The following is a 14,450-nucleotide window of genomic DNA, read 5'->3' on the forward strand; positions in this document are numbered from 1 at the left end:
TGTGTCTGTATAGGAAACCTAAAACTGCATTGGCCTCACTTGCTACTGTATTGCATTGCATAGCTAATGACATGCCTCCAAACTTCCTTAAGGCAGAGTCAAGTTTGCCCAGTGGTGCCTTGTGCCCTTCCAGAATGTGGAGAGCGGCTAACTTCAATTTCTGAAAACCAGAAAATACTAAGTTATGGCAGATGCCACCCCCACGATGGAGTCTTAACTCTCTGCCCCCCTGGAGAGGTTCATAGCCACTTGGAATGGGTGAGAAAGGGCAGGTGCAAAGGATAACAAACTACCAGTGGAAGTGGTGGATTCTTTATCCCTTGAAGTCTTTGGTAAGACCAGATACCCTTCAGTAATATGCCTTATTCAAAACACAGGTATTCGTCTCAATACAGTAGTAACTAGATTAAATTCTCTGTCCTGTGTGATACTGGGGGTCAGACTAGATGATCTAATAGTCCCTTCTGGGCTTAACATCTAGTAATCTAGAATTAGATCTGTGGAAGGACTAAGCAGGCCATTGTTTGTGTTGTGTTCCACTGATCTGCATGCTCTCCCGCTGTGTTAAGTGGTGGTGGGTTCATTGGAGCAGCTTGATCCAGCTGCGACTATGATATGACAAGAGGGACGTGGGTACCTTGAGGGATCGCGTGTGCCTCATTTCAGCGCTAAATTTTCAGCAGACACACACAAGGATGCCTTCTTGCCATGGGGGTTGTCACTGTGGTCTCAGAGATTTCGGGAGTGGTAAAGGGAAGTAATCCTTGGGACCAGGGCGAAGGGGTGATTCAAGTTTCGCAGGTCTGGGGTGGTTTGTGTGTCTGAGTGCAGACCAAGTGTAAGTAGCTCCTGCTTGCAACGCTTGGCCTAAACCCTAGTTTGGCCTTAGCAAGGAACACGTGTTGGCCTTTATCCCACGCTCATGTGATCTATCCATGAGGATAGAGTGCTAGTGTGTGTGATTGGTGTGTCTGGGCTCTGGTAAGAAGGCCGAATTAAGATTGCAAGAGGGGCGTTCATCCATCTTTTCTTGGTTTTCCTGGGTCTCAGAGGTTTAAGTTAGCCACTCAGCATTTTGGAAAGGCACAAGGCACCACTGGGCAATCTTAACACTGCGTTAACTAAGTTTTGGGGGGATTTAGTTTCCTTGGTTTAAAGAAAAAGTCTTGGTACCACAGTCCAGCTTTCCCCCTCCACAGCCTCTGGCTCCTTGGCAATGATTTGCTGCTATCCTGGTCAGCCCCCATGCTTCTGCAACGCTCTGTGGACTCTCCAGGCTCCCTCACAGGGATCTGATTACAGGATTGGGGCCTACAGGCTAGCTTCAGTGTGGGAAAATCTTTGCACAGCCACTATCTGTTATACATTTCCTGTGCATTAAAAGGAACTAACTTCAGTTTAAGGAGCTGCTACTCTAGCCCCTTTCAGCCACCCACCACTGTTTAGCAGGCATGAGAGAAAACCAGCAACAAACTGACCTTAGGCAGCAAGACTGAAATGTACCGTTTCCTGTTTGGGGGATCATGGGAAATCCATTTGAGAATGGCCTCGAACACTGCATCTTCTTGTTTCACGTTGAGTTCGTCCTTTTCAATGATGTCTTTAAACTCATTGACCGAGAGCTCTAGAAACTCCGTAGACACCTTCACCATTTCCTCGAAGTTATGCAGGATGAACATGTAGGCCGTCTGCCGCAGGTCCGGGCAGTGGTAGTACTCTGTGAACTTGCAGATGCCGATGCAGTTTTCCAAGCACAGCTGAGACTTTAAGAACTCGCAGCACCCCCTGACAATGCCCATGATGTTGAACTGGTCTGCTGCAGCCAGGAGCCGCTCCACGTTGTCAGCAGTGACTGGGACTGTCCTAGTATAGGCATACTCAATAATTAGCTTCATCATGTCGGGGGAAATGCCAGGGATATTATACACTCTCTTCTCCGTGTTGTTCCAGCCACTGGTAAACAAAGCCCTGGAAAATGAAGCAACACTTTAACCAAACAGCCTATATAAAATCTACTGTTTTATGTATACATCCCTTCTTCACCAGCTCACGCTCCAGGTGGATAGACGACTTGGGATAAGCAATGGCAGGCTAGACCTTTTCACCTTGGGTTTTAAACCAGACTACAGGATAGTGACCAAACGCTCATTGGCTTGTTGGCCTGTGTTAAATGAGTTGGGGCCTTGGGGATGGTTCCCAGTGGATAAGTAGCCACAGAATGACTGGCTGCCTTGTTGCAGCAGAGACAACGGAGGGGAACCGAAATCGCCTCTGGCTTACGTGGCAGGAAGCCGGGCATCTTGGCAGGGCAGTGTAGGGAATCCCAGAATGGCCCTTCCCATGCTGTTCCTGCTCTGTGGATAAATTCTGGACACCAGTTTCCAGGGCTATGGTTAAATATTAGACTGTGGCCTGATACTGGTTTCTAGGCCGTTATCAGGACTCTGGCTAAACAATGGATGCCAGTTCCAGGGCTTCCGTCCACCCCAAATCCATTTTAAAACCATGACGATAGACAAGCAAGCCGTCACTGAGCCTGTTCCCTTGCTTGGCTTGCTTCAAGCACTGACCTAAAGTAGGAACTGCAGCTACATAAGATGTTCTTGTGGGCATTGAACTCTAAACCATTGACTTTGATGACCACATCACAGAGTTTGCCTTCCAGTCGAAGCTCGTTGAAGACTGTGCAAGCCATAGCGCTCATCTTTCTCTCCATGTGGGGGTGGGAGTACCCCGCTGAAGCCGAGGTGTCATCCATGTCCGTAAGCCTGGAGACAGCAGAAGAAGCTCCTCTCCGAGGCGCTACTGGGCTTTCTCCTTCCCCGCTCCTACATGTTCTTTGAAATGCGTATTTAGCCCAGCAGTTCCAGAACACGCCTGATAATGAGATCACTGACAGGGCCGGGTTCTAGAACCTTTCCTGCACTTAGCAGCAGCTGGGACAGTTGCCCTAGATCAATGGGGCTGGCTGCAATGGTAAATTGTTTGGCGACTGATATTTGCATCTCCCGCCTCCTCTGCTTGCCTGGCACCATTGGAGCTTGAATTCCAAATCCGTCTGACGTTTCACAGGTACCGCGCAATGGCTCTCGGCCTTGTAAGACTGCATAATGACGTCTATGGAGACAGTTTTACTCCCTCTGGAGCGTCTTAACCATTATTATGCCCATTTTACAGATGGGGAAGCTACAGCACAGAGAGCTTAAGTGGCTTGCTTAATGCTACACAAGTCAGTGGCAGAGCCAGAAGTCAAGCTCACCTTATTCAGCCTGGTGCCTTACCTGCTGGATTGCGTATGCTGCCTGCTATCTGGAGGGGCAGTAGAGTCCTGCAGGAGGCCAGAACAGGAATTAGGAGTCAGTTCCTGACTTTGCCACTGACTCACTGTCTGACCTTTGGCAAGTCACTTCTTCTCCTCTCTGAGCCTCAACATACCCATCAGTAAGTAATAGGGGCAATGAAAAAAGCACGTTACTGAGGATTTGTAAGGATTCGTTATCGTTTGTAAAGTGCGTTGAGATCTGTGAATGGAAGCAACTAAAAATGCAGTTGGTTTTATTTTGTCTTCAATTGAATGAAGTGATGTTATTTAGGGTTGTGTTGCAGGAAGTTCAGAGGCAGTTTCCAGCATGACCCGGTTTTACTTTTGGTGTTGTGAGATAAGAGCTAGTGGCCTTAATGTTCAGTTTCCTGTCTTTTGACTCTGTTTAATAACTTACCTACAACCGCTTCTCCTGAGTGACCTTCTAGCACTGGTTGCAAGAGGCTGGGCTCGTGCCAGCTGAAACCAACACGGGTCTGTGACGAGCCCAAGTTGCAGCAGTTACCTGCTGGGTTTGTTCTGGGAACGATTTACAGTCTCGATACTGTTTGTGGGCAATGGGGAAGTGGGAGCGCCCGCTGGCAGTGAACCTTGGGACAGGTGAGGGCCTGAGCAGGTGTGGTAGTGAGCACCTGCAACGTGCGGCCTCTAACGGCAGCGATGGTGGGGGTGCTCTGCAGCTCCTGGCAGGCTGGGCCCTAGATCGCACAATATCAGCTTTCTGCAGCCCGCCCCGGCCCGCCCTGCACTGGCAGATACACTGGGTGATGCCAGCCCAGCAACTCCAGGGGCTGAACGTGGCTGCCCTGCTGTCCCCAGGGGGCAGGGTCACCGAGAGCCACAGCTGGGACGTCCTGCAGTGACGGAGGATATCCAGCTCGGCACTCTACCCCCGCCCCCCATTAGGCCATGCCCTCAACGCGGCAGCACTTGCATCCTGACTCCCAGCCCCGCAGTCCTGCCCCCTAACCTAACAGACCCCCAGACTCCCAATCCTAGCACAGTCCTGCCCCCTAGCCTAACAGACCCCCAATCCTAGCACAGTCCTGCCCCCTAGCCTAACAGACCCCCAGACCCCCAATCCTAGCACAGTCCTGCCCCCTAACCTAACAGACCCTCAGACCCCCAATCCTAGCACAGTCCTGCCCCCTAACCTAACAGACCCCCAGACCCAGACCCCCAATCCTAGCACAGTCCTGCCCCCTAACCTAACAGACCCCCAAACCCCCAATCCTAGCACAGTCCTGCCCCCTAACCTAACAGACCCCCAGACCCAGACCCCCAATCCTAGCACAGTCCTGCCCCCTAACCTAACAGCCCCCCAGACCCAGCCCCCCAATCCTAGCACAGTCCTGCCCCCTAACCTAACAGACCCCCAGACCCAGCCCCCCAATCCTAGCACAGTCCTGCCCCCTAACCTAACAGCCCCCCAGACCCAGCCCCCCAATCCTAGCACAGTCCTGCCCCCTAGCCTAACAGACCCCCAGCCCCCCAATCCTAGCACAGTCCTGCCCCCTAACCTAACAGCCCCCCAGACCCAGCCCCCCAATCCTAGCACAGTCCTGCCCCCTAGCCTAACAGACCCCCAGCCCCCCAATCCTAGCACAGTCCTGCCCCCTAGCCTAACAGACCCCCAGCCCCCCAATCCTAGCACAGTCCTGCCCCCTAACCTAACAGCCCCCCAGACCCAGCCCCCCAATCCTAGCACAGTCCTGCCCCCTAACCTAACAGACCCCCAGACCCAGCCCCGCAATCTCAGACCAGCCCCCCCCGTGTAAACAGACCGCACAGCCAGCCTCCCAAGACTAACCTAATTGACTCCCCCCTACCCCCAGGGCTGGCTCCAGCTTTTGGGGGGTTAACACGACCCGGACGTGCCCCCCCATTGGCCGCCCCAAGCACCTGCTTCCTTTGCTGGAGCCCGCCCTGCTAACCCCAGCCCCGCAGTTTAAACGACCAGCCTCCAATCCGGATCCAGCCCCGCCCCCCGGCTCCTCCCCCCCCGGCTCCTCCCCCCGCGTCCCGGCGCTTCAGTTTCTGTTTCCTGGGGAGCCGGAGCCGCGATGGTGAGAGGGGGGCGGGGGAGCATTGGGGGCTGGGCAGTGGGGGGCGCACAGGGGGAGGGGAACAGGGCACAGGGGAGCACTGGGGGAGGGGCAGTGGGGGAGCACTGGGGGCGGGGCAGTGGGGGAGCACTGGGGGTTGGGAGGAGGGGAACAGGGCATAGGGGAGCACTGGGGGAGGGGCAGTGGGGGAGCACTGGGGGTTGGGGGCACAGGGGGAGGGGAACAGGGCACAGGGGAGCACTGGGGGCGGGGCAGTGGGGGAGCACTGGGGGCGGGGCAGTGGGGGAGCACTGGGGGTTGGGAGGAGGGGAACAGGGCATAGGGGAGCACTGGGGGAGGGGCAGTGGGGGAGCACTGGGGGTTGGGGGCACAGGGGGAGGGGAACAGGGCATGGGGAGCACTGGGGGAGGGGCAGTGGGGGAGCACTGGGGGTCGGGGGCACAGGGAGAGGGGAACAGGGCACAGGGGAGCACTGGGGGAGGGGCAGTGGGGGAGCAATGGGGGAGGCAGGTGGGGTGAGTAGGGGAAGCCTTGGGGGAGCAGAGCCAGGGGGTGGGGGGAGAAGGCAGAGAGTGGGGCGGGGCATGTTGTTATAATGAATGGAAGCTGCCAGTGTCGCTGATTTCAGGGTTTCCCTGCACAGAAGGGGCCCCCATCTCTGGCACCGGGTGCCCCACACGCACCCCCATGCTGCGGGATGGAAGCTGCGTCCTGCTTAGCGCCCAACTGCTGTGGTGTTAGCATGGGTGGTTGTCGTGGTGCAGACACTGTGAGGGCCGTGGTTGCTCCCAGCACCTAACAGTCCGGTTTGGTTCTCCAGCCACAGCCGCCGTGCTGACCCCCGGCAGCCGGCTAGAGCCGGAGCTCCAATGGGAAGCCTCTGGGTGTCTACATGGGCTGCCCGGGCCACTGCTGAGCGAGGGCCAACAATCAAAGCAGTAAGAACGTCAGTGCAGTTGTGGTTAGAGAAGTGGCAGGCAGAGAGATGCCCCGTTCCCCAGCATCTCAGCTTCCCAGAGTCTTTGATTCCCATATGCTGCCTCCCTTAGCCCCACCGAGCCCACCTCACTATGGGAGAGTCAGCTGGGGCTCTGTCTGTCCTGGTACAGCAGCAGAACAGCTAGAGAAGGCCCTGAGCCTGCAGCATCAGGAGTTGCAGGATCAGGGCCTAAATTGTTCGTGGCTGGTAAATCCATCAGGATTCTCCAAGACCAGAGGTAGAGAAATTGCTCTTTGGCTTATCAGTGGAGCCGGTTTGAAGTGGAAGAACTGATCGGGACCCTGTAGTGTCATCTCGCCAGAGTTGATTTTCTGCCTCCTGCCTCGGTCCCTGGAGGAGAGAGATGCTCCTTAAGGCACTGCAGGGTGAGAGGGTGTTCGGTGAGCTGCGTCGAAACCAGGCCGGCGAATACCGACCAGGCTGGCGCCTGTTGCTGGGGCGTGTCTCTTAGCACTGACCCCTTCCTCGGAATCCATCTGTGCCTGCAGGTTCCTGAACTGGAGAAGGCGACGGTCCACATGAAGAATCCCGAGCACGTGCAGCGCGTAATCTCGGCGCTCAGGAAAGAGGGAACAGACAAACTACAGGTTCCTCTTTGTGTTCTGAGCTGCGCGGTCAGGAGTTTGCAGCCCGTTCCTGGGGGAGATTTCAGCGTTGCCATGGCAGTGGGGGGGGGGATAATAACGCCCCAAGTTTGTGTGGCACCCATCAGCTATTTACGGCACTTGTGTAGCCTCCATTTCCGTAGTACGTGAGTGCTTGCACCAAGGCCGTTCTCCTGACAGTGCCCGTGTGAGGTCGGGAGATGCTGTTCCCGCCATTGGACGTATGTGGAACACAGAGACCGAGTGACTTGTTGGGGAGAAGCAGGGAATGGAACCTGGTTCTCCCGAGTCCAGGCCGGCACCCTGACCACTGCCCCTCCTTTTGTGTTCAGCTGCTAGGGGCTCTCTCTCGATGAGCCAGTTTGCACAGCGCCCGCCCCTTGCCAGGAGGCAAATCTCCAGGGCCCTTTTGTGCAGATGGGGAAACAGGCATGGGCGGGGGGATCCCAAGATTCTGGCGGCCCAGAATCTGCCTTCCTGCTCTTCTCTGGTGAATAGCCGCTCCTACTGCAGGAGAAATGCAGGCCCTTGCTGCCCACCCCCTTCCCCGCGTACCTCTCACAGCACAACGTGCTGGGTCAGTTTCAGAGATTGGCCTTTTCTCCCCCTCCTTGTGTCCTTCAGGTCATTTCGGACTTCGACATGACTCTCAGCAGGTTTGGATTTAACGGGCGACGATGCCCCACGTCGCACAGTGAGTCGAACGAGCGCTATGTTCGTTGGTTTGGAGCTTCTGTTCCTCGCTCCTGTCTCCGTCGTCGCTGTCTCACCTGCACCTTCCCCACCCTCACCCACAGGCTGTTGCTAAGCCCTGGCGTTTTCCTCCCCAACCATCTCTCGATACAGTCCCTTCTGCTGCCGAAACTCTGCTCCGCACCTTGGCCCTCGCTCATACTGATTGCACTTCCTCCCCCACCCCATCCAAAATGCCGCTGTGGAGATCACCGTCCTATCTCATTGCTCCATCCCCAGCCTGCACGTCTGCTCGCTTCTCCTAGGGCACCTCCCTGGCTCCTTACTCACCGCTGCATCCTTTCCACCACTTTCCTTCCTACCACCCACTGTGCTCAGAGCCCCCGCCCAAGCCCCTTTTTCCCTCAACTCCCTCTCTCAAGGCTGGTCTACACAAACACTTAAACCTGGGGGGTAAAGTAAATCTACCCTGCACTAGTCTGCTGTGCTCTAAGTGTCCGTGTTGACCCTGTTGTTACGCACGAAAAGTTCCCTGATCTATTCCTCCTTCGGAGAGATGCCCTAACGGGGTCCTGGTTTTCAGGAAATGCTGAGCACCCACTCTCTGAAAGGGAGGCGCCTGTCAAACGTCTCAAGTTGGCATCCAAAAATTGTGGCACCCAAAATCACTTGTCATTTTTGCAAGTGTTGACTCTGGTCTTTCTGGGGGATTTGGAAAGGGCCCTCGTGTGTTTTCCCGGGGTTGGGTAAGTGGCTGTTTATGTCTTTCCAGATATCCTAGATAACAGCCGAGTCATTAGCGAAGAAGGCAGGAAAAAGGTACGTTTAGTGCTATCAGACTCCATCTCTTTTGGCTCTATGTACAGTCCAGTCTGCTGCTCACATGCTGCTTCTCCTGCTAGGGGGAGTAGAGACGGTTAGAACGCAGCCCTGGGACAGATGTGACCCCCTGCCAGCAAAGAGAACAGAACAAGTTTCCAAACAGCATTTCCGATATGGGAGCACTTGTCAGAGTTCAAGGGAATTTTTACAAACCTGTCACCACACCCAAGCATGGGCATTTCATGTCAAAGAGAACAGTGATAAATAGTGAGCAAAGGACATTAATCTCTGTCTAGAACAATTTGGCCTTGGTGACACTCAGCATGATTTCTAGAGCAGTATTAAATATTTCCCTTGGGACCCCGTGAAGTTGCCACGACACTCAGTTGTTTCATGAACAATTTAGGGTTTTATTTTAAGCTGTGATGCATTTGTGAATTCTGCAAATACTCTACTTGCTGGTTGTGAAATCTCTTTTTCGACGCCCTTAACTGTTCATTGCATTTTCTGTTTAAACCCATCAAACGTTCTAGTTAAAAGATCTACTGCACTATTACTATCCAATTGAAATTGACCCCAACCGGACCATGGAAGAAAAACGTCCCCTCATGGTGGAATGGTGAGTGACTGTGTCTGAGGGCTAATTTCGTGAGCTAGAAAATAAGTGGGTAAACAAGAAGAGAGAGCGGAATTCAGTCCCCTGATCCCCTTGCGTAGCAGAACTCACTGTGCAGCGGAAGTACAGTTTATTGATAGTCCATCTTCCCGTTTCTCCAAGTGCATGAAGCGTCCTTTCTGGTAATATGACCAGGATCGAGCCTGGTAGATCCCGTTACAGAATGGCAGTGCTGTGGACAAAAAGCAAAGGCAAGGAGCACATGGACAGGGAGGAGCAGGTTTGTCTCTATTGTATTGTTAACTCTGATGCAAACTGCCTTAGCATGTGGCAGTCGCAGTGCCATCGTGATCCGACTTCATGAGATCTCAGTGGATTTGTTGGATCCAGAAGATTTATGTGTAGACTTGCAGCTCTGGAAGTAACGTTCCTGATAAGAAAAGGATGCAAAGTCACTTAGGCTAGGTCTACACTACGGGGGGGTCGACCTAAGATACGCAACTTCAGCTACGTGAATAGCGTAGCTGGAGTTGCGTATTTTAGGTCGACTTACCTGGCTGTGTGGACGGCGGCGAGTCGACCGCTGCCACGCCGCCATCGACTCCGCTTCCGCCTCTTGCCGCGGTGGATTTCTGGAGTCGATGGCAGAGCCATCGGGGATTGATTTTATCGCGTCTTCACTAGACGCGATAAGTCGATCCCCAATAGATCGATTGCTACCTGCCGATCCGGCGGGTAGTGAAGATGTGCCCTTAGAAAAGAGGGAGAGTAGGTCCCGTTTGAGAGCAGGACATGGAAGCGACAGACGGCTCTTTGAAAATGCAGCCGTCAGAAGTGAGCCCGTGGCTTTTGTGCCTGAGAAGGAAACACCAGTTACTTCCTTTTTCCTTTCTTACTTGTGGGTTTCATTATTCCCCACCCGAGCGATGGTGCATCTAGCACAGCTGTACTTTCGCTGCCCCGCTCTCACACCCTCCACGAAAGGGATCCCAAAGGGCCTGGTATTTTGGGCTGGGTTATTTTCCAGCTCTGATAATCAGTCCCTGGTAATAGATAAACAGTAACTGCATTGAGGAGTGCTGAAGAAAAAACAGGGCAAGTCGGACATTTGTGTTGGGTGCCCAGATACCCTGGTGGTGGACATAATAAAATGCATCGATTAAGTAAGTGCTACCAGCCTGCCTCAGGCAGCCTCTTACCCATAATGAGCCTTATATGTGAAGCAGAGAGAAAGTTGAAACTCTCTTTAAACAACAATTAGTCTGACGGGCGGTGTCTTGGTCACGGCTCCGGTAATTTCCCCTAGGTCAGATCCTAGAAGCTCACAGTCTGTCAGAAATGAAGCTCACTTTGGTATGTGTTTCCAGGTGGACCAGAGCCCACGACGTCTTGTTGCAACAGAAGATTTTGAAAAGTGACATAGCCAAGATCGTCAGAGAATCCGAGGTGATGCTCAGGTAGGGGTTTGGGGTGGTCTCTGCAGCTTGTGTCCCCTCTCTCCCTTCCCGGTGAGAGCACAGACCGCGAGGGCTCTGTCGCGCTCTCTCTCGACTTCTGGCACCTGCTCATTCCATTCCGAGCCTGGGTTTGTCAGAGAGAGAAAAAGGGAGGCACTGAACTGACTTCTGAGAACTCTAATCCGCCTCCGAGTTGCTTTCTCGCCCTTTCCAGACATGGCACATAAGGGGCAGCAGGCCAGAACGTACCCCCGTCACAAACGAGTCTCAAAATGCAACAACACAAACGCCAACCTAAGCCTTTTCCGCATACTTGGCTACTCCTAGGGTTCCTCCCCAAGAACTGCTCCGCCCACCTGTGAGGTCCACGCCCACCTCCCGTAAATCCAGGTGGGGTAGCAAGCCCCTTGCATCAGTGAGTCGGCAGAGCCAACTTAACATAACCTCCCAGGATCATCAGTGACTAAGAGGCTGGGTTTTGTGGGCAAACGCTGCCAATCTGTTACAGATAAGAGTTTTCTCTCTCTGTGAACTGCCTGGAAAAGTCAAAAGTGACAAAACCCAGCAGCTTTTTGTGTGGCACAGACACCAGGTGTGTTCAACCCACAGGAGCAGCTGAGAGTCTGCCCAGCAGGTGCCATTTGTGTTCGATTAGTGATATTTATTCTGGTGCAAAGAAAGCCGGAGCTTCTGTCTCTGATCTCAGTAGGGAACTGCATTCCATGGGGAAAAACCGCTTGCTCGTTTGTACTGCGCCCAATCTGGTGTGATTACCGTATTGTGGTAGCGCGTGGAGGTTGTGCTAGGGGCTGCACATGCGCAAAGAGTAATAAGATGTTCCCTGTGCCAAGAACCTACAACCTAAGAGCCCACAGGTGGCTGCAACAGAGACAACACGCGGTCTGATCAGTGTGACCACCAGCTGCCTGGCCCGTGTTGCATCCAGAGCTTTGTGCCCTGGAAGTCACTCTCGTACAGCCTCTGGGGAAGCCAAGGACCATATTTCCTGTAGGTAATTTGCGTTTGGGAGAAATAGCGTGGGATGAGTGTTACCCCCTGTCCACTGAGAGCACTAGCTGGGTATACATCTGTGCAATAGATTTAACAAGCATCATCTTTCCTGGGAGCTTTGCTGCCTAAGGATTAAATTCCTTTTTCTAGACCAGCTGAGCTGTGTGGTCACGGATTCCATGGGGGAAGGGCAGTGATTATTCCAGTATCTATACTTCTGGCAGTAGAAGGCTGCATAGTCCAGGGACCTGAGGTCAGGAACTCTTGGCTCTGATGCTGGCTCTAACGCTGCCTTCCCCTGTGACCTCGGACGAGCCATGTCCCCTCTGGGCCTCGGTTTCCACAGCTGCTGAAGTATTAGTCAGCATTTCTAGACCAGAGAGCCAACAGTGTGACAATGGGCTCTGCAGTCTAGCAGAGGTGGGTCTAACACGATTCAGGGGCTGGAAGTTGAAGCGAGACAAATTCGGACTGGAAATAAAGTGTCCGTTTTTAAGAGTGAGTCATTCCACTGGGACAATGTACCCAGGGTCGTGGGGGCGTCTCCAGCACTGACCGTTTGGAAATTGAGATGGGGGGCAAGTTCTCTGGCCTGTGTTACACACGTCAGACTAGAGCATCACATGACCTGGCCTTGGAATCGATGAAAAACCGGTGACTGAAATCCAGCCTATAATGCCCGGGGAGCAACCCCTGCCTAGGCTGTTGGTGCGACCGAGGAAGAAGTCGTGCAGAGGATGCATCCCAGGTTTTACATGGAGCCCGACGCACTTTGGGACAGGGTTCAGGGAGTTACGTGCATACCATAGAGGGTGAAATTCACCCCACACCAGGCCCATCCACTGTTTAGTCCCTGTTTATAAGGCGGGGCACTTTGGGGCAGGCTTGAATTTCACCCACAGTGCAGAAACAATCGATAAAGTTTGTCGTTTGTGCACCTTGCCACCAGAGCCAGGATTTAAGGAACGCCCTGGTGCCTTGGAGCATGTAGCAGTCCCTGCCCAACGAGTTTCAAGTCTCCAGTGGGGATGAAAGCACTTGCAGCACCGTGGTAGTGCGACGCACTTGTGCTCTGGGGTGAAGGATGCTGTTGTCACTCTAACGGACATTCCTCCCTCAGGGACGGAGTCAACACCTTCTTTGACCAACTCCACCAGCACAACATCCCCCTGTTCATCTTCTCGGCCGGCGTGGGCGACGTCCTGGAGGAGGTCCTCCGGCAGGCCGAGGTGTTCTACCCAAACATCAACGTGGTGTCCAACTACATGGACTTCGATGACAAGGTGCGCTGCGCGACGTGCCCCGTGGTTGGGTCACGTTAGCCCTGAGGGCGGGGCAGGGGACATCCAGAGAGGGCGCCGTTCGGTTAAAACCCATCTGTCCATTGGCAATGTCATCCCTTGTTACCATAGCAACCTTTCCAGTTATTAGTGCTGAAATGGCTTTGAATGCGAATGCATCTATATTAGCGGTATTACGGTAGCACACCAGACTAGGGCCCCATGTGTAAAGACAGTCAGAGAGAGCCCGGCCGGCAGAAAGCTCACACCCTACATTCACAAGGCTGGGGAAAAGTTATGCAATATACAAGGATCTACTTGGCTCTTCTCCTTTCTGTGTTGCACTCGGCAGGAGAACATGGGCTGCTGCTCTTGGCTTTGTTTCAAGTCGCTTTCACTCTCTGGTTTGCCTAGGCCCGTGATACCGTGTTTGGGGGGGCGGGGGCAGCGCTGCGGGAGGATGGGCGTTGACTTACCATAATTATCCTTAAAACCTATGAAACCCCCGGAAACCGCCCACGAAGTTGGGCCTGATTCCCAATGGCTCCCTTGGGGTGGACATGGGGGCACGTAGGGGTTTAGGAGATTTTAGTCACCCAGGGGCCGCTCTGACTTGCGCTTTGCTTCCTGTCGCCCCCTATGGAGCCAGGGAAGCAGAGAATAGCCACGTTCGCTGCTCCCCAGCCTGGCCCCCGTTACGTCCCTGATCCGCCCCTGACACCAGGGCCACTGCAGAGCTTTTGCCTCAACTCTGCACTGCCTGGGGAAGGCCTTCTGCACAAGGCAGATTCCACCCAGTTAAAGGCCCCTTTATGCTGCCAGAACGGGGCCTGAGTGGCTGAGAGTTGGGCCCTTGCTCCCCTGGTGGCCTGGGAGCCCTTTGGAGGGGCGGGAGATGCCACCTCTGGGTGGTGCTGAAGGGCTCTGGTCCTGTGTGCAGCCCTCCAGCGAAGGGGCGGGTTGCTCTGGAGCAGGGCCCTTGGGCAGCGTGGGACAGTAGGTTTCCCAGCTGGCTCCGCTAAGAGCATCTCTAAGAAAGGTGCAAGTCAGGCTGAAGTTTTGTTCCTTCAGCCCCGAGACACCCCAGAAATCATCCTGTCCGTCCGTCCTTTGCCGCACAGGGCGTCCTGAGACAATTTAAAGGGCCGCTGATCCACACCTACAACAAGAACAACGCAGTCCTGGAGAAGACGGAACATTTCCAGCTGCTGAGCAGCAGCGCCAACGTCATCCTGCTGGGGGACTCCATGGGAGACCTGAGCATGGCGGACGGGGTCGCCAACGTGGAGAACATCCTCACAATCGGATTCCTGAACGACAAGGTGAGTGCCAGGGCAGAGGCCGCGGGAGGCTGTCTGCCCTCTGAGCGTTCGCAGGGGAGTGGCGGGGGCGCGGGTGGGAGGTGCCTGCGTGCTGCAAGAGAAGTCTGCTGTCTGGCATGCTGTATGAAATGAGTTTGGTGGGTCTCAGCCCAGTCCAGGTGGGGAAGGTGTCCACATCACACCTGACCCCCTTGTTCGCCCCTCAGCTGAGCTGGATGGGTCATCCCCCCGTGGCCGGGTGGGGCTCCTGTGCCGG

The 14,450-nt window shown here is 54.3% G+C and overlaps 2 protein-coding genes across 6 annotated transcripts in view; one reads left to right on the top strand and one right to left on the bottom strand.

Moving 5' to 3' along the window:
- Positions 1 to 4,339, bottom strand: part of KLHL10 (kelch like family member 10) — a 12,306-nt gene extending 7,967 nt beyond the window's left edge. Inside the window, exons 1-2 of one of the 2 annotated variants that reach the window (XM_005294096.5) lie at positions 3,720 to 4,339; positions 1,479 to 1,968 (exon numbers count right to left, since the gene is read on the bottom strand). In XM_005294096.5, the coding sequence (XP_005294153.2) occupies positions 1,479 to 1,898 (420 nt within the window). In that variant the 5' untranslated portion in view covers positions 1,899 to 1,968; positions 3,720 to 4,339. Of the gene's footprint in view, positions 1 to 1,478; positions 1,987 to 3,719 lie in introns of those variants that run through there. The other variant, XM_042844597.2, reaches the window with a different exon arrangement.
- The window catches only part of NT5C3B (5'-nucleotidase, cytosolic IIIB), a 27,444-nt gene that overhangs the window by 8,871 nt on the left and 4,123 nt on the right, over positions 1 to 14,450 (top strand). The window contains exons 1-9 of one of the 4 annotated variants that reach the window (XM_065577886.1): positions 5,336 to 5,388; positions 6,588 to 6,753; positions 6,877 to 6,975; positions 7,618 to 7,687; positions 8,459 to 8,505; positions 9,042 to 9,127; positions 10,492 to 10,581; positions 12,713 to 12,875; positions 13,994 to 14,194. In XM_065577886.1, coding sequence (XP_065433958.1) covers positions 6,907 to 6,975; positions 7,618 to 7,687; positions 8,459 to 8,505; positions 9,042 to 9,127; positions 10,492 to 10,581; positions 12,713 to 12,875; positions 13,994 to 14,194 — 726 coding nt within the window. In that variant the 5' untranslated portion in view covers positions 5,336 to 5,388; positions 6,588 to 6,753; positions 6,877 to 6,906. Of the gene's footprint in view, positions 1 to 5,267; positions 5,389 to 5,975; positions 6,327 to 6,587; positions 6,754 to 6,876; positions 6,976 to 7,617; positions 7,688 to 8,458; positions 8,506 to 9,041; positions 9,128 to 10,491; positions 10,582 to 12,712; positions 12,876 to 13,993; positions 14,195 to 14,450 lie in introns of those variants that run through there. The other 3 variants (XM_065577885.1, XM_005294092.4, XM_024100838.3) reach the window with 3 other exon arrangements.

The sequence above is a fragment of the Chrysemys picta genome, chromosome 24 (assembly GCF_011386835.1).
Source record: "Chrysemys picta bellii isolate R12L10 chromosome 24, ASM1138683v2, whole genome shotgun sequence".
NCBI lineage: Eukaryota > Metazoa > Chordata > Testudines > Emydidae > Chrysemys > Chrysemys picta.